This window comes from Oncorhynchus mykiss, chromosome 18, assembly GCF_057628025.1.
Source record: "Oncorhynchus mykiss isolate SJ-2025 chromosome 18, ASM5762802v1, whole genome shotgun sequence".
NCBI lineage: Eukaryota > Metazoa > Chordata > Actinopteri > Salmoniformes > Salmonidae > Oncorhynchus > Oncorhynchus mykiss.
This window is the reverse complement of record NC_143039.1, coordinates 39241795-39265914: the sequence shown is the minus strand read 5'-3', so window position 1 is coordinate 39265914 and position 24120 is coordinate 39241795. Positions and strand designations below refer to the sequence as shown.

The following is a 24120-nucleotide window of genomic DNA, read 5'->3' as shown; positions in this document are numbered from 1 at the left end:
CGATATTATTTTATACTAATATAATTGCTCGGAGAAAGAGATTGTTTAACATGTAATATGACTTTTTTTCTCAAAAAGATAATGGTAAAAATTATTATGCAACCCTGTTTTCAATAACTTTCAATACCTCAGCACTGTGCCTAAAATGTTTTATGAGATTGGAGAACTATTGGACTGGAGGGATTTTAGTCCATTCCTCCATACAGAATTTTTCCAAATCCTTTATCTTTTGTCTGCGCTTATGGACTGCCCTCTTCAATTTGAACCACAGGTATTCAATGGGGTTCAAGTCTGGAGTAGAGGTCTTCACGGGTCCAACTTTTGGACCCCTTCTGAAATGAACCTGGGGCTTTTCCACCCGGAACCGACATGCAAAAATTCATTTTTAAAATAGTGACCCGTTCCGAACGAACCCGAGGACCACTAGACCCGTTCCGTATAGACATGGTCAGATCCAAACCCTGTCCGATCCGAATGAGGGAAGCAGAAAAGTCACTTTTTAAGCTACTTCATTATCCAGAGCTGATAAAACGCGAGGGAGAGGGAGAGAGATGTCCACTCTAGCAGGTGGGGAGGGGCCTTGATACTGTGAGCGAGTGACTCAGGGAGCAGGCTAGGCTAATTGAGGCTGCTAGGCTAATTGAGGCTGCATGCTCTTTCTCGTCCTACAGTTACAAATAACAACAACCCCATTTAGAATATTAAGTATAGCAGCCTACCTGTTAGCTCTTGGTTATTGTAGCCTGTCCTTCACCTTAACTTTTAATTCTGTCATTTTAATTCCATCTTCCATTGATTAGATATCTCCTAACTTTTGCCACATTGAGGCTCTATGACTGTAGCCCAATTGCACTTTGATGACTTATAGTTGGCCAACAACAATAACAAGCTACACGCGCCACTCTTGAAAAGAGCAGCAGCATAAATTATACAAGGTCTCTCTCTCCTCTACTGCAGCAGTCTCTTTCGGATCTGTACAGGTCCTTTCGGAGAAGTCAGTTAAAATTACACCTTCATATCAGAGCCGACCCAGACCTGTGACAGTATCTAGAATTCTGGATCAAGACCCACTCAGATCCTGGATCGGGCCTTGGGCCCTCTCGCCTGGAGGTGTTGATTTTGATTTTGTGGTCAATTTACTATTCCTTTGTTAATGTTGATGTGTGCTTGGGGTTATTGTCTTGCTGGAACATCCCCCTGCTGCCAAGTTTCAGCCTCATGGCAAGCAGGTTTTTGACTAATATACCGACACATAATCACACCAGAGAAAGTTATTTCCATCAAGACAGTACCTGAATCCAGCAGATAAAGGGGATGTACACAGTCAAAGTCAGAAGTTCACAGACACCTCAGCCAAACACATTTAAACTCAGTTTTTCACAATTCCTGACATTTAATCCTAGAAACATTCCCTGTCTTATGTCAGTTAGGATCACCACTTTATTTTAAGAATGTGAAATGTCAGAATAATAGTAGAGAGAATTATTCATTTCAGCTTTTATTTCTTTCATCACATTCCCAGTGGGTCAGAAGTTTACATACACTCAATTAGTATTTGGTAGCATTGTCTGTAAATTCTTGAACTTGGGTCAAACGTTTCGGCGAGCCTTCCACAAGCTTCTCAAATTAAGTTGGGTGAATTTTGGTCCATTCTTCCTGACAGAGCTGGTGAAACCAAGTCAGGTTTGTAGGTGTAGAAAAGGCCCATGGAGTTGGTGGAATAATTCTTTAATTCATTGCCACGTACTCAGCTGGGCCAGGGGCGCTTTAATTAGGTCAGGTGGAAACGTCCGACAGATCTCAACTCCATAAAAGGAGGAAATTGCCATCGCCTGAGCTCACTGCTTTCTCTTCCTTAACTCCATCTGATCCAGAAGTTCTGTGCGTCCATGAATCCACGTAAGTCCACCGACTGTTATCTTTCATCTGAACTATCTGTTGCGATCCGGAAAGTGGGCCATCAGTTATTGTTTATAGTTAATACCGCGGAGCGCGGCTTGGAGCGCATGCTTCAAACATATTGTGTAATGTGAATTGTCAATGATCACGGCCCTACGGATCCTCATAGGCCAACTTTGCAATCGATATGCTTACTATGTAAGGACATTGTTTACATGAAGACAATTGAAATGAGAAACGTAATTGTTTGCTAACTGATTGACTTTGATATCAAACTAATGAGGATTATAGATTGAATAACCACTGTTTGTATTCTTTCATGATTTTCATGATTTATGATAAATATTTACGAGCCTAAATGACTTGCGGATGATTACTATTGACTTCTAAATTAACTAGATTGTTGACTTCCCTAATTATGTTAATCATGAATGATCGGATACATGTTATTTGTTTCCTTTGTTATGCAGCACAGACGACCCAGTAAATATACCACTTTATGGTTAAAGGAATTCCTGCCTCAGTCTCATCCATTCCTCTGTCAGTCATCCTACCTGTCCAGCTACCCACACAGATTCCACTAATCTTTCAATGGTCCTTCGAGCTGGATGATGACTGAACCAAAGACAGGTGAAAAGGAAATGGAGGAGGAGAGGGAAGAATTGTCTCCACTGAAAGGAAGAGGAGGGGAGAGCAGCTGAGGGAAAGGTCTTGGAACAAAGGAAATATCCAGGAGCTAAGCCTAAAGCGACAATGACTTCATCCTCAACCACCAGCAGCACCAGAAGAACCAGGCAAGTACCTGGTTATCTTAAGGATTATGTGGTCGAGTTTCCGACATCAAAGGGCAAGCCCACCAGAGCTCAAAGTGGTGATGGATCAACTGTACGTTTCAGCATCAACCATCCCCTCTGAGCCAAGGACCGGCTCCGCTCACCCCTTAACTAATGGGAAAGCGTCGAGGCACTCTAGACGGAGTGGGAGTTCGACCAGTGGTTACCCCTTTGGAAGTAGCCATGGCAGCCGCCATTCACTAGCCCTCAGCGATTCACAGACCGCTGTCCTACAAGAGGATGAAGTTATTAGCTTTGGAGGAAATTGAGCGTCAGATTGAGGAGGAACGACAGGCTGACGAACGATGTCACCAATTGGATGTGCAGACCCTTAGAGCTCTATAGGAACTGGAATTCATTGCCAATGACAGCGCCGGCACCGTCAAGCCAGAAGGGAATTGGAGGAGGCACGGATGGTCTCATCCTTCCTGGAGAGGAACGAACAGGGGGTTGACCTGACCACCCCTCCACATGGACCTGACCTCCACAAGGACCTGACCTATCTGCCTTTCTTTCCCAATCTGCCCATCTGGTACAGCATGGCACACAGTCCCCGGAGGCTCCGGGGTCAACCGCCAACATGGAGCACGGGGGACAGGCCGCTCCACCAACGCCCTCTATGCCAGTGACACAAGTTAGCATTCCTCCATCTGGACAAAGCATCACTCCTTCGCCTTTCCGGCAAATCGTTCCTCTCGTCCAGGGCCAGGCCAGTCCTCAAACATCAGGTGGGAGGGCTCTCACCCAATTCCGGCTGCCACCAATGGAGGGTCTGGGACAGTAGGGGATCTGCCCAATGAGGCCACAGTGGGCTCATCAGAAGTCCCGGGTTTATCCTTCACGCAACCAGAAGAGGGAGCGAACATTATGAAACTTCTAGTAGCCTCAGCCTATGGAATTCCCAGACCCATGGAATTCCCAGACCCAAACTGCCATACTTTGAGCGTGGAAAGGAGAGTGAATTTGTCCTTTTGGAAATGGCATTGGAGAGCCTACTGGGTATTCACAGTCATCTCTCAGAATGCTACAAATACCAAATACTAATGGATCATTTGTGGTTTCCCAGTGCATACAGGCTGGCCCAATCCTTTATGCACTCCGCAACACCATACACTGCTGCTCTCCAGGCCCTGAAGGCGAGATATGGTGAGCCACGCCAGCTAGTCCAGAATGAACTAAACAACATCCTGAACACATCTCCAATTAAAATGGGAGACCATGCTGCCTTCCAAGAGTTCTCCCTGGCTGTCCAATCCCTGACCTCGATGCTCCAATCTGTTGAAGGAGAAGACAGGAACGAGCTGAAATGTGGTTCCCACGTGGACAGGCTTCTTAGCAAACTTCCAGTGTACCTCAGAGACAGTTTCATTGAACATTGTTTGAACAAGGGCATCCTGAGAGAGGGCTCGAGAAGCACCTATGCTCTGAGTCCTGGCTGCATGGTTGGAGGTGAAGGCAAAGGCGAAGAGCATCGCTCACCAGGCCACAATCTCAGCCATAGAGAACCGGGGGAAGGAAGGAGTTTGAACGCCAGGAGGGACAGAAAAGGCCAAATCCCACTACCATGTACTTAAATAGTGAAGCCGGGGAGGAACCCAGGAAGAAGACCCCTCAAGAGCAAGACCATCAAATTCCAGCCTTACTGCCCATATTGCAATAGTAAGGGGCACTTCCTTGGCTCATGCCCCAGGGTAAAAAAGCTCACTCAAACTCAATTGAAGGCCTGGATCACTTCAGGCGAGCGATGCTACAAGTGCCATAAGGCGGAGACCTGCACATTGAGGAAACCCTGCAATCGCTGTAAGGAAATCCATCTCACCGTGTTGCATGATGTAATTCCCCAAGCACAGAAAGAGCATGGCCATGCTAGGAGCTGCAAAGGAGGTGCACCTCGACCTGCAGAACCGGTCTCCAAGGCTCATGTTGAAGGTGGTCAAGGTCACTCTGCAAAGTGAAGGGAGAAGCATCGACACATTCGCCGTTCTAGATGATGGGTCAGAAAGAACTATCATCCTCACGGCGGCCACCCGTCAGCTTAACCTGGAGGGGACACCCGAGACCCTTAATCTCAGAACGGTGCGACATGATGTTATCTAAATATCTAAATGAAAGGCGCTGCTGTGACCTTTAGCATTTCACCTTCAGGGAACCGGGATATGGCCTATAACATCACCAATGCCTTCACAGCAGATGGCTTCAATCTCTCAGAGCACTCCTGCCCGGTAAGTGTTATACAGAAACAATATCCTCATCTACGAGGATTGCCTCTTCCTAACCTGGCCAGAGTAGCGCCACTTATCTTGATTGGGTCAGACCACCCACATTTCGTCACCCCGACTGAGCCTATACGAGCTGGACCAGAAGGAGGGCCCATTGCTGTCCATACATCCTTGGGTTGGGCTGTGCAAGGTCGAGCCCATCTACTTCTCTCCACCCAAGCTGTACAGTCACAGCAAGTCCTCTTCACCAGAAGCAATCCAGCTCCATCCCTCTGTGCAGCCACTGACCTCCTTCAGAATGTAGAGATGCTCTGGGAGATGGACACCTTCTCCAATCGGAAGCCACAGGAGGTCACCTGCTCGAGACATGACTGATGCATTAGACCTCCTGGAGAAGTGCACCACCACCACTGAACTGGATGGCGTTCAGAGGTACGCGACCCCACTGCTACGGGTGCCCAACCATCCTCCTCTGGCAACCACAACACGGGCTGTATTCCTTTGCTGTTGTTCTGGGATTGATTTGCACTTTTCGCACCAAAGTACGTTAATCTCTAGGAGACAGAATGCGTCTCCTTCCTGAGTGGTATGACAGCTGCGTGGTCCCATGGTGTTTATACTTGCATACTATTGTTTGTACAGATGAATGTGTGTTAGTTGAGAATTATCTGTTAATTGAATGATTCGAATATTCCGCCCTGAAACATATAATTGTATGGAAGTGATTAGAATGTATAAAATCATAATCAATAAATGTGTAGTCCTAGTCAGAATTAGGGTAAAACAATATGTCTTTATGGTAATATAAACACAGACTGTCTGAGCTTGGTGCCGACCTGACTAGAGATTGGGAGAGAACAGGGAGTACGTGTCAAGAACAAGGTCACTAATCTCTGTCGGCTGGGTAGCAGGACATGTGTGTGTGCATCTGTGTGTGTGCGTATGGTTGTGTGAATGTGTGGGCGTGAGAAGTCAGTATAAAATGAATGCTTTTGTATTCTTGACTGGGGAACGTTCCCGTGAATAAACATTTTTGACTATTTAGCTGGGCCTCTGTCTGTTTCATTTGACCAGGATCTTACAAATTCTGGTTTGTAGACTGAGTAATATAATTAAATTGGGTTATGAACCTGGAGAAGAAATTTCTCTTATCAATGTGATACCTTCAGGCATTTGGAAATTGCTCCTAAGGATGAGCCAGACTTGAGCATGACGGCTGCGTGGTCCAATGGTGTTTATAATTGAGTACTATTGTTTGTACAGATGAACGTGGTACTTTCAGGCGTTGAAATTGCTCCCAATGATGAACCAGACTTGTGGAGGTCTACAATTTTTTCTGAGGTCTTGGCTGGTTTCTTTTGATTTTCCCATAATGTCAAGCAAAGAGGCACTGAGTTTGAAGGTAGGCCTTGAAATACATCCACAGGTAGACCTCCAATTGACTCAAATGATGTCAATTAGCCTATCAGAAGCTTCTAAAGCCATGACATAATTTTATGGAATTTTCCAAGCTGTTTAAAGACAGTCAACTTAGTGTATGTAAACTTCTGATCCACTGGAATTGTGATTAAGTGAAATAATCTGTAAACAATTTGAAAAATGAATTGTGTCATTGCCAAAACTATAGTTTGTTAACAAGAAATCTTTGGAGTGGTTGAAAAACGAGTTTTAATGACTCCAACTTAAGTGTATGTAAATTTCCGACTTCAACCGTATATATTGCATTCGTAAAGTTTTCAGACCCCTTCACTTTTTCCACATTTTGTTAAGTTACAGCTGTTTTCTAAAATTGATTTTTTTTAAATCCTTCAATCTACACAACCCTAATGACAAAGCGAAAACAGGATTTTAGAAATGTTTGCAAATGTATTAGAACTAAACACATTTACATGAGTACTCAGGCCCTCAATTGAACTCAGTTGCATCCTGTTTCCATTGGTCATCCTTGTTATTTCTACAACTTTTTTGGAGTCCACCTGTGGTAAATTCAATTGATTGGACATGATTTTGAAAGGCACACACCTGTCTATATAAGGTCACACAGTTGACAGTGCATGTCAGAGCAAAAACCAAACTATGAGGTCGAAGGACTTGTCTGTTGAGCTCAGACATGATTTGGTCAAGGCACCGATTTGGGGAAGGGTTCCAAAACATTTCTGCAGATTTGAAGGTCCCCAAGAACATCATTCTTAAATAGAAGAAGTTTGGAACCACCGAGGCTAGAGCTGGCTGACCGGCCAAACTGAGCTATCGGGGGAGATTGGCCTTGGTCAGGTAAGTGACCAAGCACCCAATGGTCACTCTGACCAGAGATTCTCTGTGGAGATGAGAACCTTCCAGAAGGACAACCATCTCTGCAGCACTCTACCAATCAGGCCTTTATGGTAGAGTGGCCAGACGGATCCCACTCTTCAGTAAAAGGCACATGACAGCCTGGTTGGAGTATGCCGAAAGGCACCTGAAGGACTCTTAGACCATGAGAAACCAGATTCTCTGGTCTGATGAAACCGAGATTGAACTCTTTGGCCTGAAAGCCAAGTGTCAGGTCTGGAGGAAACCAGGCACTGCTTATCACCTGGCCAATACCATCCCTACGGTGAAGTGTGGTGGCAACATCATGCTGTGGGGATGTTTTTCAGCCGCAGCGACTGGAAGAATAGTCTGGATCGAGGGACAGGTGAATGGAACAAAGTACAGATGAAAACCTACTCCAGAATTCTCAAGACCTCAGACTGGGGCGAGGGTTCACCTTCCAACAGGACAAGGACCCTTAGCACACAGCCAAGACAACGCAAGAGTGGCTTAAGTCTCTGAATGTCCTAGAGTGGCCCAGCCAGAGCGCTGACTTGAACCTGATCTAACATCTCTGGAGAGACCTGAAAATATCTGTGCTGCGATGACACCCCATCAAGCCTGACAGAGGATCTGTAGAGAAGAATGGGAGAAACTCCCCAAATACAGGGGTGCCAAGCTTGTATCGTCATGACCAATACTTGAAGCTGTAATCGCTGCTAAAGGTGCTTCAACAAAGTACTGAGTAAATTGTCTGTAAATCTGATCAGTTTTTTGTTTTGAATACATTTGTAAAATGGGGTATTATGGGGTAATTTGTGTAGATTTAGTAGGGGAAAAAAACAATTGAATGCATTTTAGAATAAGGCTGTTGCGTAACAAAATGTGGAAAAAAAGTCAAGGGGTTCGAATATGTTTCCGAAATGCACCTGTAGATACATAAAAAAGCTATGTATTACTTGTTAAATAGAATATGTTACTCTGAGTAATTGTATTAGTATACAAGAATATAATAATACAAATAAATAGCATACAATATAGTATTTTAATTATTTATTTCTACATTGTTTTGTTCATATTTTCAAGGGTGCCAGTAATTTCAACCCCACTGTATGTTGCTGCCCCCTTTCATTGCCTCTCTCTGTTCCACAGGTGGGAGTGGGCCTAGAGGCCAAACTACAAGAGTGGTTTCACCTTCCGCAAGACATGGCCAGTCCCCGGTGAGTGGTGCTGGAGGATGAGGCTATAAAGTGCAGGGAGGACAGGAAGTAGTCAATGGAAAATTGGTTGAGGAGAGACTATCAGGGCTTGTATAAAAAAAAACATCTCAGAGTAGGTGTGCTGGTCTAGGATCAGTTTATCCTTTTACATCATAATGAATGAGATTACATGGAGAGGGGGAACAGATCAGCCTTCCTACTCTGAGACGCTTTATGTATACGGTCCCTAGTTGTGTGTGTGTGTGTGTGTGACTCCGCACTCTCTATTTCCTTCTCTCTCTTCCTCTCTCTCTCTCTCTCTACCTCCCCCTGTAGTTATGACCCAGACAGTGGCCATGACAGTGGGGCAGAGGATTCCCTGGAATCCCCTCCCCCCTTCTCTTTCCTCACCATGGGCATGGGCAAGATCTTCCTGCCCCAGGCTCCCAACCATCATAACAACCATGGTTGCAATGGCACCAACCCCCGCCGCAACCCCACCATCGCCAATGGCAACAGCCCTGCCTCCTCGCCTACGGGCCTCACCTACCCCCTGCCTCCCAGGCTTGGGGTGTGCCTTGACTTTGAGAAGGGTCGCGTCACTTTCTACGATGCCCACTCGCTCCGTCCTCTGTGGGAAGGGCCTGTCGATTGCTCCGGCCCTGTTTGCCCGGCTTTCTTTTTTATTGGCGGAGGGGCACTACAGTTACAGGAGTTGGTGGCCAATCGGATGGCAGACCAGACTCCAGTCAGGAGGGTCACCATCCAATCACGTGTCACTAATCTGAATAACTAGGCTGCGATTCAATTTGAAACCACGGTGTAGCACGCGCTTGACATTTAAAGGTAATTTCCAATTGAGCCGACCTCTACAGCGTTTACCCTGAATGTGATCTCTGCAAACGCAGTAACATTGCCTTTTAAACGGCGCATTGATCTTAGGCGCCTTAATCTTAGGTGATTGATTGGACATAGAATGTAAAGTCAATTGTAAGCTATTTACTTGGCCAGAGCAAAAAGTTAGTAACCTAATTTTGTTGTTTTTTTATCTCATTTGTATGAAAAAAACTAGTTTTTATTGCAACCGATATGCAAATGTATTTCACTTTATTACATACTTTTTGGTTTACATTTTATTTAGCCAGAAATGCTAAATTGCTTAAGTAGGGGCTGGCAAATTACACACACAGCAATTATGTAATGTCTCCTATCTTTAACGCTTGCTCTATTAACCAATTAACCACGCTATACTGTATATATTTACGGTATATATGTATATATGCAAGAACATATATTTATTTTAGAAAAACAGTTTCTCAGTCATGTTCTGTCTGTGTGTTCATCTATGTCCAGGGTATTCAAATCTTACCCTACGAGGTCCGGACTACTGCTGGTTTTCCGTTTTACCTGATAATTAATTGCACCTACCTGGTCTCCCATGTGGAAATGACTTCGAGATCCAGAATTTAATTGGAGGTTCTTAGTTTTCTGATCATGTAACAGTTCCCCCCTTCACTGTACTAAAACTATTTACACATCTACTGTACGTCTGTATCTCCAATGGAAAAAAAGTCCTGACTGTTAGTGAAATCTTCCCACTCACTCCATCACAACCCCAACTAAAGTGATTTATCTGGTCTAAATACTGTCTAAATACTCATTGAGTAGACAGTAGATTGAGTTAGGAGGATAACATGTCATGAGGAAATACTGAAATTAGGAACTGAATGATACCGCTTCAGCCACCTTTATCACTTGATTAATGTGTTTGTGCATTGGTTGTTTTTCCAATGTTTAACTGTGTGTGTGTGTGTGTGTGTGTGTGTGTGTGTGTAGGAATGAGAATGCAGTTAAAATAATTCACGTCTGATAATCATATTGACCACCATTTGCTGATTATAACTGTCTTTTAGGGAATATTTTGTATTATTTGTGTGTGCTTGATTGTAAATTATGAACAGTACTTCTTATGAATGATAAGCTTTCTAGAAATGTAGGTTGTTTCCAAAATGATACCCTATTCCATATATAGTGCACTAGTTTTGACAAGGCCCAAAGCTTGGTCAAAGGTAGTGCACTATTTAGGGAATAGGGTGCCATTTGGGACGTAGGCAAATGTTGATTTCACCTGCTGGCAGAATGTTTGTAAAAAAATAATTTAAAAAACAGACAAACAATTTACGCTAAATAAAGACTAATTCTGAAAATGAGAACCTGACCTCCTTATTGTTATGTGTAGTAGTAGTAGTCAAACCAGCTTCAGTTAATTTGCTTCAGCATGTGTAACATTCTCCAACTCTCTAAATTCATATTGAAAGTACTTTCATGTCAAAACAGACCCTTGATATTTATGATAATAGTACAGTGTATATATATATATATATACAGTGGGGCAAAAAAGTATTTAGTCAGCCACCAATTGTGCAAGTTCTCCCACTTAAAAAGATGAGAGAGGCCTGTAATTTTCATCATAGGTACACTTCAACTATGACAGACAAAATGAGAAAAAAAAATCCAGAAAATCACATTGTAAAAGGTACTGAGAGCCTGCTTGGAGTTTGCCAAAAGGCACCTAAATGACTCAGACCATGAGAAACATGATGAAAACAAGATCAGACTCTTTGGCCTGAATGCCAAGCGTCAAGGCTGGAGGAAACCAGGCACTGCTTATCACCTGGCCAATACCACCATGCATGGTGGTGGCAGCATCATGCTGTGGGGATTTTTTTCAGCCGCAGTGACTGGAAGAATAGTCAGGATCGAGGGACAGTTGAATGGAACAAAGTACAGAGAGATCCTTGATGAAAACCTGCTCCAGAACGTTCAGGACCTCAGACTGGGGAGAGGGTTCACCTTCCAACAGGACAGCGACCCTAAGCACACAGCCAAGACAATGCAAGAGTGGCTTTCGGGACAAGTCTCTTAATGCCCTCGAGTGGCACAGCCAGAGCCCGGCCTTGAACTCGATCTGACATCTCTGGAGAGACCTGAAAATATCTGTGCAGCGACGCTCCCCATCCAACCTGACAGAGCTTGAGAGGATCTACAGAGAAGAATTGAAGAAATTCCCCAAATCCAGGTGTGCCTAGTTTGTAATCGCAACCAAAGGTCTTTCCACGAAGTACTGAGAAAGGGTCTGAATACTTATGTAATTGTGATATTGAATTTATTTTTATTATAAAGTCACAACCATTTCTAAAAAAAACAGTTTTTTCTTTGTCAAAACAATTTAATATATTTTAGAATAAGGCTGTAATATAACAAAATGTGGAAAAATGCACTAACATATATATATATATATATATATTATTTACTACCTTATTTACATAAGTTTACAGCCCTTTCCTATGAGACTCAATGTAGTTTCATAGTGTATCTATAAAACATTTATTTTATATTTATTTATCCAGGTTAAGACGCTTGAGGTTAGAAACCTATTTTGTGAGGGGGACCTAATAACTGCAGAGGGGTGACTACTGCACTTGTTTTGTCTAATGATGTATGTAAAACACTAGATGTGTTTGTATGTATTTGTCAATGAGAGGCTTTGAAGCCACCAGACTGACATATTGGTACTCCTCAGAAGGAGCAGTCCTCAATAGGAATGAATGGAATTCTACAGTATTTCAAGTAAATGTTTCAAGGACAAAATTACATGTATATTAAGTATTTTTTGTTGAAGTGGGGACAGTAATATTAGTATTTTATAAAAATGTTACTTTAAGGAATTTTTAAAATATGTTTTTATGTTTAGCTGACATTATATAAACGTATGCATTAAGGTGTCTGTAATAGAATAAACGTGGCAAAAACTAATGTAGTTATTAATACATTTCTATAGCTTTCTAAATCTACCAACATGGAGGTGTGGCAGCTTCAAAACAGCATCCTTTGTCATATAGTGTAAATACATATAATTTGATTTGACCAGTATCTGTGCAGTGCTTCTCCTTGACCACTGGGTGGCAGTAGAACATGAATTACTCTAACAGTAAACCCAATTCATACCTTGGGAGAATCTCAACTGATTTGCCTTAATTCCTTGCATCCTCTCTCCTGGCCCTCTTCTCAAAACCCATTGGATGAGAAAGTCAGGGGCGTGACCAAGTGGTTTTAAGAAGAAGGCAAGGAGAGAGAGGACGCAAGGGAGAGAGGACGCGAGGAATCAAGGAAATGCAATTAATAGTCTCCCCCTGTCCTATATTCAGTATGTACTGTGGACAGACAGCAGTAATGAAGGAATGTACTTCACTTTATCAAACATGCATAAAAACCCTGATACATAAAAATCAGCACTGCCTAACAAACAATTTTTGGGATAAAAAAATATGTATATTATATGGTGAATTAAATAAAGGACCATTTTCAGATACTTTAGTGTTGTGGAGGAGCCACCTGTTTGGAGATGATGACAATAGAGTCACTAGCCTGGTTCCTGATCACTTGGATTTAGAAGTGGGGGATGGATATAAATATCTATATACATTTTTTATTCAGCCGGATAAATGCTCCAAAAAGCCTACCCTACCGCTCAGATGCGTCTGCATGGTCCTAAAAGACACTGTTGCCTCATTTTGTAGACTTGACTAAAGCACACACACAGATCTGGAACCAGGCTATGCTGCTACCCCAGCCTTTTCTAAACAATATGGTTTATGTCTATTACACTTTATTGTAGTTGAATGGAAGGAAAAATACAGGTCTGCTTCCAAGTTGCCTAAATGCCGAAGATGGATGACAAATGTAGACTACGCAAAAATTTTAACAAATTCCACATGTTTAATGAAAACACAATTCTGACTGTAAAATGCTATATTTAAAGAAATGTTAACACTTGGTTGCAGTGAGAAATGACATGTTTTGATGAATCATAAATAAAATGAACATCTGCTAAATCATGGGGCAGCAACAGCAAGAGCTGTCATCTATCTACCTGAGCGGAGCCCCCCAGAAGGCAAATAAAATAGGGGCTGACTCTACCCATCCACTCCATTCCGAATTCCAGCTCCTTCCCTCTGTACACAGGTACAGACTGCCTAAGCTCTAAAAAATGAGGGGTTCAACAAGGGTTCTTCTAAGATCCTTAAAGTTCTTTGAAGAACCTTAGGGTTCTTGGCACCAAAAATGGCCGACCCAAAGGTTCTTCCAAGAACCTCATTGAGGAACCGCCTTAGTTGGTGGGGGTTCTTGCAGGAACCTAACTGCCCAACTGAAACACTTGGATTTGGAAGGACAGCAGGTGCAGGCGCTTAAGTTACAAATGTAAAGATCTCAATTTAAGGTAAGGTTTGTCTCTTGTGTGATCTAAATTGATATTGTTTTATGATGATACCATCTATCTTTTCATATTTGTGCAAATCTTTCTAAAACAGAAAATGGACACAATTCAACAGATATCAATTAACAAAAAGGTAAGAATATGTAGACTATAAGAATGAGTTGATGGTTAGCTGTATTGGGGGCAGATGACTGAACTGTTCACTTTTGTGTCTGTAGGTATACAGACAAGGAGGCGTAAAAAGGTATTTCAATTTGTATGTTGTGCAGATCACATTTACTATCCTCCTTCCTTACCTCATAAATTAATATCCAATAGGCAATTGGATCCAATTATCCAATTACATTATGGATAAGGTATGTGTGTGAAAACCATTATCAAAACAGTTTTTTTCATTCACATTCACAACAAAAACCAAGGTATGAAAACTGTTGTGTGCATATTTTGTTAATCTGTATAATTGAAATGTTCAACCTCCCTACACCTCTGATGAATATAACAGGAAACCTGTTCGATCACCATGCACGGCAAAATCATTAGAGCGTTGGGCCAGTAACCGGAACGTTGATGGATCGAATCCCGAGCTGACAAGGTAAAGATCTATCGTTCTGCCCCTGAGCAAGGCAGTTAACCCACTGTTCCCTGGGTGCCGAAGACATGGATGTCGATTTAAGGCAGCCCCCCCCGCACCTCTCTGATTCAGTGGGGTTGGGTTAAATGCGGAAGACACATTTCAGTTGAATACATTCAGTTGGACAACTGACTAGGTATCCCCCTTTTCCCGATGGATACGGAGAACATCAACATCAGCACGCCAGAGGATATACCCATTGGACTTGGGGCTCTGCTGGGGGTTGTACCTCTGTTAGATTCTGTCTAAATCTGTAACAGATTGGTTAAGGCTGACTGGAGGTATGCAGCCACAACACAAATGCAGCAGGACCACATTATCCTCCCAGTGAGTATTACACCCAGCATGAGCCTTGTTTTAAATACCTCAGAGGAATTACAACCGATATTTAATCTCCATGAACATCATGTAACATGTACAGGGGGGGGGGACTTGAAAAGTCATTTGAAATGATCTGATGAAGGCCTGGCTGGTTGTGAGATCCAATCTGGAAGAGCTGTACTGCAGCCTGCCATCTGGAAGACCCCACTGCACATTCTGGTTGTTGAGGCTGGTAAACGCCACTATCTGTACAAGATCTGTTTTTAACTATACCCTCTAAGCCAATATCATTCTAAGGCCCAGTGTACTAAATACTGCCTGTATAGCATGAGTTCCAGTCTGTTAGTGCTATTATGACAACTCCCAGTCAGCAGCAATGGAATAGGCAAGCGCACAAACAGATCTATGACCAGGCTACTGTCTGTATACATGGCCTATATTTCATTGTTTGTTGAGAACCTGTCCTATGTCGTACAGTTAAAGTCATCATTACCATGCTTTGCTGTAATGGAGGTTCTCAGTGATACATATAGACAATGCCCTTTATTATCCAGTATAAACAGTAGCCTTCCATACCACCTACATGGCACCAACTGTCCCACTTTGATTGCAATATAAATGCTTTGAATGAATTGCTACCCAACATGTTCACAAGTTACATAGTAACACAATTCTATTTGTTCTCAATCAATCAATCAAATTTATTTTATATAGCCCTTCGTACATCAGCTGATATCTCAAAGTGCTGTACAGAAACCCAGCCTAAAACCCCAAACAGCAAGCAATGCAGGTGAAGAAGCACGGTGGCTAGGAAAAACTCCCTAGAAAGGCCAAAACCTAGGAAGAAACCTAGAAAGGAACCAGGCTATGTGGGGTGGCCAGTCCTCTTCTGGCTGTGCCGGGTGGAGATTATAACAAAACATGGTCAAGATGTTCAAATGTTCATAAATGACCAGCATGGTCAAATAATAATAAGGCAGAATAGTTGAAACTGGAGCAGCAGCACAGTCAGGTGGACTGGGAACAGCAAGGAGTCATCATGTCAGGTATTCCTGGGGCATGGTCCTAGGGCTCAGGTCCTCCGAGAGAGAGAAAGAAAGAGAGAATTAGAGAGAGCATATGTGGGATGGCCAGTCCTCTTCTGGCTGTGCCGGGTGGAGATTATAACAGAACATGGCCAAGATGTTCAAATGTTCATAAATGATCAGCATGGTCGAATAATAATAAGGCAGAACAGTTGAAACTGGAGCAGCAGCACAGCCAGGTGGACTGGGGACAGCAAGGAGTCATCATGTCAGGTAGTCCTGGGGCATGGTCCTAGGGCTCAGGTCCTCCGAGAGAGAGAAAGAGAGAAGGAGAGAATTAGAGAACGCACACTTAGATTCACACAGGACACCGAATAGGACAGGAGAAGTACTCCAGATATAACAAACTGACCCTAGCCCCCCGACACATAAACTACTGCAGCATAAATACTGGAGGCTGAGACAGGAGGGGTCAGGAGACACTGTGGCCCACTCCGAGGTTCTCCTTTTCACCTTTGGCATGCTGTAACATTCACATTACCCATTGTTAAAAATGATACTTTTTCATAAATATAAAACAATTTCACACTAAAAATAGGCCTTTGGCTAGAAATACAGTTGAAACATTCAGTGCTTCTTTCATCCATCAGCAGCATGAATATATCCTGTCTGGCTACCTAATTAAAAATGAGAAGCTGAACCGAAGTGTTAAAAAAAAAAATTGATTTGAGAAGCCATTGTGAGGCCATCTTCACTCACTGTAATAAATGAGGGGTGACAGTCCATATGGCCACTTAGTGTAAGCTAGTGCACTACGATCATGGGTGGAGAGACATGGCTAATTCAATGACCATTTACACTCCCAAAGCCATTTGGATTGTTTTTCCATATTTCTGTTTTCTCCAAACAAACTCTGATGTTAGTGTTTCACAATAAAGATGAACTTGCAATAAATATGAATGTAGGCAGGCATAGAAACGTCGGCATTGGTCTCGCTGCAGTAGCTATATCCCTATATCCCTGAAGTGGGATGTTACAATATTGCTGACTTAAACTGTGGCATCGTCCTCAAAGACTTAGACTTTTCATTCATACCCCTTAACTTATTCCACATAAAAAATAAAGTGTTACAGCCTAAATTCATTTTTTTCTCTCACCGACCTACACACAACATCCCATAATGACAGTGAAATTAATTAAATACCAAATTTACTTACATAAATATTCACACCACTGAGTCAATACTTTGTAGAAGCATCTTTGGTGGTGATTATAGTTTCGTCATCTTGGGTATGTCTGCATCAGCTTTGCGCATCTGGATTTGGGGATTTTCTCCCATTCTATCAAATTCTCTCATTCTCTGTTAAGTTAAATGGGGAAGGGCAGTGAACAGCAATTTTCAAGTCTTTCCACAGACTTTCAGTGGGTTTCAAGTCTGGGCTTTGGCTGGGCTACTCAAGGACTTTCACATTATTGTTCTGAAGCCATTCCAGTGTTGCTTTCGCTGTATGCTTGGGGTCATTGTCTTAGTGGAATATAAATCCTTGCCCCAGTCTAAGGTCATATGCACTCTGAAGCAAGTTATCATCAAGGATTTGCCTGTGTTTGGCTCCATTCATTGTGCCCTCTATCCTTACCAGTCTCCCAGTCCCTGCCACTGAAAAGCATTCCCATAGCATGATGCTGCCATCAGCATATTTTACAGTGGGGATGGTGCTAGACAGGTGATGAGTTGTGCCTGGTTTTCTCCAGACATAGCGCTTTGCATTCAGGCCAAATAGTAACATGTTTGGCTCATCAGACCACATAATCTTTGCCTTATGCTCTCAGAATCTTTCAAGTTCCTTTTTGCAAACTCCAGGCATGCTGTTATGTGCCTTTTTCTCAGAAGTGGCTTCCATCTGGCCACTCCCACAAAGCCCAGATTGGTGAAGTGGGGAAGGTACTGTCGTCCTTCTGTCAGGTCCTCCCATCTTAGCCAAGGAACACTGTAGCTCTATCAGAGCGGTCATTGGGTTCTTGGTCACGTCCCTGGCTAAGGTCTTTCTTGCCCGGTTGTTCAGTTTAGTCGAACAGCCAGGGTCCGGGTAGTTCCATATTATTTCAATTTCCCAATGATGGAGACAACTGTGCTCTTTGAAACTTTCAACACTCTAGAAATAGTTTTATATCCTTCCCCAGATATATGCCTCATCACAAGTCTATATCAAAGATCTACAGACAGTTCCTTAGAATTCATAGTTTCTGCTCTGACATGTATTGTCAACTGTGGGACCTTATATAGACAGGTGTGTTTCTTTCTAAATCATGTCCAAACAATTTCATTGGCCACAGGTGAAGTTGTAGTGAAGTTGTAGTGACATCTCACTGATGATCAAAGGAAATTGGATGTACCTGAGGTTAATTTGGAATGTTATAGAAAGGGGGTGGGAATACTTACTGTATGTAAATGAAATATTTCCATATTACATTTTCAATAAATTAGCAAACATGTCTAAAAACATATTTTCATTTTGTCATTATGGGGGTATTGTGTGTAGATGGATGAGAGAAAAAAATATATTCAATAAATTTTGAATTCAAGCTGTAACACAACAAAATGTGGAATAAGTCAAGGGGTAGGAATACTTTCTGAAGGCACTGTAAATCAAGTGTGTAGGAATCCAGCAAGCCATGACACCCACCATCTCAGATTGTTCTTCAATTGTTTCTGTAGTTAGAAACAGATAAGATTAGCATTCCTGCAACATTATTTTATTGTAATATAATTTGATATCTGATAAATTAAGCTAATTGATTGCACCCAAATTGGCCTTTTTATTTATAGGATTCATATAATATTCTATAAATATACACTGGCCAAAAAGTATGTGGACACCTGCTCGTCAAACTATATGCAAATAGCCATTGCCATAGCCAAGTTATCATGTCTCATTGTGTATCTATTATTACTTTTATTATTACGTGTTTAACTTTTCTATAATTTATCTATTTTCATTCTCTTTGCATTGTTGTTTACATTTGAGGCAGGCAGTTAGCTACTTTTTTAGAATGGCTTTCCCTCCACGGTCAAACACCCTGTGCTGACTGGAACCTCCACCAACAGTCTCAGAGCTGTTAAAATTCCAGGTCCCTGAAAAGCGGAAACCGAGGTAAACCCGTGTCAACAAGGGGTTTCTAAACCACACGTTTCCAGGACCGCTCTGTCAGGAGCAGCTGTGCATACATCACATCCCAGCCCTGAAGGTGTGTAGCCATCAGGAGTCACATGACACGCACCCTGAGAGATGGACAGAGTGAGAGAAAGAAGAGAAAGAATCAGGGGAGAGACAGGCAGTGAAGGGGAGGGAGGGGAGAGACAGACATGGGGGGAGGGAGGGAGGGAGGGAGGGAGGGAGGGAGGGAGGGAGGGAGGGAGGGAGGGAGAAAATACCAAAGTATAGAGAGGGTTAAGACAGATGAGGGAGGGAGGGAGGGAGGGAGGGAGGGAGGGAGGGAGGGAGGGAGGGAGGGAGGGAGGGAGGGAGGGAGAAAATACCAAAGTATAGAGAGGGTTAAGACAGATGAGGGAGGGAGGGGTGGTTAAAACAAGTGACCTGTGAGAAGAGAAAAACAGTCTGAGCCTTGAGAAGAGAAAAACAGTCCGAGCTGTGAGAAGGGGAAACAGTCTGAGCCTTGAGAAGAGAAAAACAGTCTGAGCCTTGAGAAGAGAAAAACAGTCTGAGCTGTGAGAAGGGGAAACAGTCTGGGCTGTGAGAAGAGAAAAACAGTCTGAGCCTTGAGAAGAGAAAAACAGTCTGGGCTGTGAGAAGGGGAAACAGTCTGAGCCTTGAGAAGAGAAAAACAGTCTGAGCTGTGAGAAGAGAAAAACAGTCTGAGCTGTGAGAAGAGAAAAACAGTCTGAGCTGTGAGAAGGGGAAACAGTCTGAGCCTTGAGAAGAGAAAAACAGTCTGAGCTGTGAGAAGGGGAAACAGTCTGAGCTGTGAGAAGAGAAAAACAGTCTGAGCCTTGAGAAGAGAAAAACAGTCTGAGCTGTGAGAAGGGGAAACAGTCTGAGCCTTGAGAAGAGAAAAACAGTCTGAGCTGTGAGAAGGGGAAACAGTCTGAGCTGTGAGAAGGGGAAACAGTCTGAGCCTTGAGAAGAGAAAAACAGTCTGAGCTGTGAGAAGGGGAAACAGTCTGAGCTGTGAGAAGGGGAAACAGTCTGAGCCTTGAGAAGAGAAAAACAGTCTGAGCTGTGAGAAGGGGAAACAGTCTGAGCTGTGAGAAGAGAAAAACAGTCTGAGCTGTGAGAAGAGAAAAACAGTCTGAGCTGTGAGAAGGGGAAACAGTCTGAGCCTTGAGAAGAGAAAAACAGTCTGAGCTGTGAGAAGAGAAAAACAGTCTGAGCTGTGAGAAGGGGAAACAGTCTGAGCTGTGAGAAGGGGAAACAGTCTGAGCTGTGAGAAGAGAAAAACAGTCTGAGCCTTGAGAAGAGAAAAACAGTCTGAGCTGTGAGAAGGGGAAACAGTCTGAGCTGTGAGAATAGAAAAACAGTCTGAGCTGTGAGAAGGGGAAACAGTCTGAGCTGTGAGAAGAGAAAAACAGTCTGAGCTGTGAGAAGGGGAAACAGTCTGAGCTGTGAGAAGAGAAAAACAGTCTGAGCTGTGAGAAGGGGAAACAGTCTGAGCCTTGAGAAGAGAAAAACAGTCTGAGCTGTGAGAAGGGGAAACAGTCTGAGCCTTGAGAAGAGAAAAACCGTCTGAGGTGTGAGAAGAGAAAAACCGTCTGAGGTGTGAGAAGAGAAAAACAGTCTGAGCTGTGAGAAGAGAAAAACAGTCTGAGCCTTGAGAAGAGAAAAACAGTCTGAGCTGTGAGAAGAGAAAAACAGTCTGAGCTGTGAGAAGAGAAAAACAGTCTGAGCTGTGAGAAGAGAAAAACAGTCTGAGCTGTGAGAAGAGAAAAACAGTCTGAGCTGTGAGAAGGGGAAACAGTCTGAGCTGTGAGAAGGGGAAACAGTCTGAGCTGTGAGAAGAGAAAAACAGTCTGAGCTGTGAGAAGAGAAAAACAGTCTGAGCTGTGAGAAGAGAAAAACAGTCTGAGCTGTGAGAAGAGAAAAACAGTCTGAGCTGTCTCTTCGTAGTCTGGGACTGTTGGCCCTATCTGTTACAGAGTCAACAGTTGACCCTCTTCAAATGCTCCCCAGGTTCACAGGTCAGAGGTTGGCAGGTGCCTGAGGGGCCTCTGGGGCTGAAGGTTCAGGGGTCAGATTTCTGGAAGGTAAAGGGGGGGCTGGAGAGCACAATATGCCCAGTGTCCAGACTAAAGCGATCGACAGGCAGGTCGACTTAGTCCAGCAGTACAATCCAATCAGCCTCATCTACTGATTGACCCCCCCCCCCCCCTCCCCACCCCCCCACACACACACACACACACAGACACCTGTCTAGAGCGACCACCAGAATCAGCTGTCAGTGTAATACTGAGGGGCAGTCAGAAGTTGACCTTTCCCATTCACACGTCTAGTTCATAAGGTTGTATATGAGGTCTATAATACATTTATATCCCTACACTATTTATGTAAATGTGAATATGAATGTAAATATACATTTAAATGTACAATATTGGTTTAATTGGATAACTATTTGAATCAATGTACCATAGTTTAATATAATCTGTTCCAGGTAGTTAGTTTAATATGAATCATGTGCCCCTTTCCCTGTAAGCGGATCGCAAATCACTGAACAGAAAATGCCCTATTTAGATATGAATTACAGATATACTAGTGACCTTGCAGACCAATATATCACTACCAATGAATAACTCATGCAGAAGTGGATACCCTCATCTGGTTGGTTGTTTTTGTAAATATATATATTTTGTCATATATTTTCCTTTATTATGTTCCCCTAACCCTACCACCCCTCCACTAATTGGAGTAAACTAATAGACAACAAAACTTAGGCTTCTACTTCCAGCTTATATTACTATATATATTTTACGGACAGCATATTTTACAATAGTTATATTTTGCTTGTTTTTAGATCCATCCTTCAGCTACCTTCAACCCCTCAAATCTCTCTCTGAACACCATCCAGTCCCATCCTTCAGCTACCTTCAACCCCTCCCATCTCTCTCTGAACACCATCCAGTCCCATCCTTCAGCTACCTTCAACCCCTCCCATCTCTCTCTGAACACCATCCAGTCCCATCCTTCAGCTACTTTCAACCCCTCCCATCTCTCTCTGAACACCATCCAGTCCCATCCTTCAGCTACCTTCAACCCCTCCCATCTCTCTCTGAACACCATCCAGTCCCATCCTTCAGCTACCTTCAACCCCTCCCATCTCTCTCTGAACACCATACAGTTTTGATTTTTATTTGCCATATATCTTTCAACTACGGAGTGATATTTCACAAAAGTTCTGAACCTTTCTATTCTCATAGCTTCGACAGATTCACCTTTTGGCTAAGAGTATTATTATTTTATTGATTGATTGACTATGACTTTTTAAATCACCCAGCATTGCTATTTGCAGAGTTTGCTCCAGGAAAATGTTGCAATTCTTCAGCGAGTCCTGAACAAGATAAATATGGACAAGCTACACATGGACAGTAACAAAACAAACGATCTAATGACTCTGCCTCTTCTTCACTGTGTAAGAGATTCTCCAGAATTGAAATATTCCAGGCATTTAAATATGCAGTTGAAGTCTGAAGTTCACATACACTAAGGTTGGAGTCATTAAAACTCGTTTTTCAACCACTCCACAGATTTCTTGTTAACAAACAATAGTTTTTGTAAGTCAGTTAGGACATCTACTTTGTGCATGACACAATCAATTTTTCCAACAATTGTTACAGACAGATTATTTAATTTATAATGCTCTGGATCACAAATCCAGTGGGTCAGAAGTTTACATACACTAAGTTGACTGTGCCTTAAAACAGCTTGGAAAATTCCAGAAAATGATATCATGGCTTTAGAAGCTTCTGATAGGCTAATTGACATCATTTGAGTCAATTGGAGGTGTACCTGTGGATGTATTTCAGGGCCGACCTTCAAACAGTGCCTCTTCGCTTGACATCATGGGAAAATCAAAAGAAACCAGCCAAGACCTCAGAAAAAATTGTAGACCTCCACAAGTCTGGTTCATCATTGGGAGCAATTTCAACGCCTGAAAGTACCACGTTCATCTGTACAAACAATAGTACTCAATTATAAACACCATTGGACCACGCAGCCGTCATACCGCTCAGGAAGGAGACGTGTTCTGTCTCCTAGAGATTAACGTACTTTGGTGTGAAAAGTGCAAATCAATCCCAGAACAACAGCAAAGGACCCTGTGAAGATGCTGGAGGAAACAGGTACAAAAGTATCTATATCCGCAGTAAAACGAGTCCTATATCGACATAACCTGAAAGGCCGCTCAGCAAGGAAGAAGCCACTGCTCCAAAACCGCCATAAAAAAGCCAGACTACGGTTTGCAACTGTACACAAAGATCGTACTTTTTGGAGAAATGTGCTCTGGTCTGATGAAACAAAATATAACTGTTTTGCCACAATGACCATTGTAATGTTTGGAGGAAAAAGGGGAAGGCTTGCAAGCCGAAGAACACTGTCCCAACCGTGAAGCACGGCGGAAAAAAAATGAAGACAAACATGTGACCAACAGGGGGTTCTGGGTGAGTTTGGTGCTGACTCACCTGGGGTGACCGAGAAGTGTTCCGCCTGCCATCTCGACTCCCAGACGGACCCCCCCAGCACCGATCGGCCGTGTGTCCTCTCCGACCACAGCTTGGGGGAGCCTCCTCCTCCGTTATCCCTCGGCACGGCCCCTCCCAACTCCATCGGAATGGGAGCGGGGGTGCTAGGTGGTGGAACGCACAGGACCCTCTCCGAATGCCCGCGGGCAGCCAGCAGATTGTCCAGCCGGATGGACATGTCAATTAGTTAATCTAGGGAGAGAGCGGTGTCCCAACACGCTAGCTTCCTGCGGACGTCCTCCCGGAGACTACACCGGTAGTGGTCGATAAGGGCCCTGTCGTTCCACCCAGATCCAGCGGCCAAGGTCCGGAACTCCAGCGCGTAATCCTGGGCGCTCCTCCTCTCCTGCCTAATATGAGACCACTCCTCTCCCATCGGTCCATTCTCTCCATCACTTGGTCCATGGTGGATCCCATCCGATGGAGGACGGTGGTGTGGTGGAGAACACGTTCCTCCATCGATGGGAGGGGGTTGGCCGCTGCTCCTGCTGACTCCATATTTACCGGTGCGGGATTCTGTAATGTCCGTGGTGTAGTGGATGAAGGAGTCAGACGCAGGAGACAGAGAGTTCAAAGTAGGCACATCTTTAATACACCGACCAGGTGAAAAAGCAGACGGCACTCAACACAAATACCCCAAACCACAGGGGAACTAAACTGTATCCAAAAAAACAGC

The 24120-nt window shown here is 43.4% G+C and overlaps 1 protein-coding gene across 4 annotated transcripts in view; it reads left to right on the top strand.

Annotated features, from left to right (window-relative positions):
* Nucleotides 1-10649, top strand: part of LOC110496004 (tripartite motif-containing protein 46-like) — a 32026-nt gene extending 21377 nt beyond the window's left edge. For all 4 annotated transcript variants that reach the window (XR_016488459.1, XR_016488458.1, XM_021571612.3 and 1 more), the window contains 2 exons: nt 8396-8463; nt 8779-10649. Coding sequence is in view for 2 of the 4 variants with exons in the window: in XM_021571612.3 (XP_021427287.1) it covers nt 8396-8463; nt 8779-9238 (528 nt within the window). In the remaining 2 variants the exon portion in view is untranslated. The remainder of the gene's footprint in view (nt 1-8395; nt 8464-8778) is intronic.
* The last annotated feature ends 13471 nt before the right edge of the window (nt 10650-24120 follow it).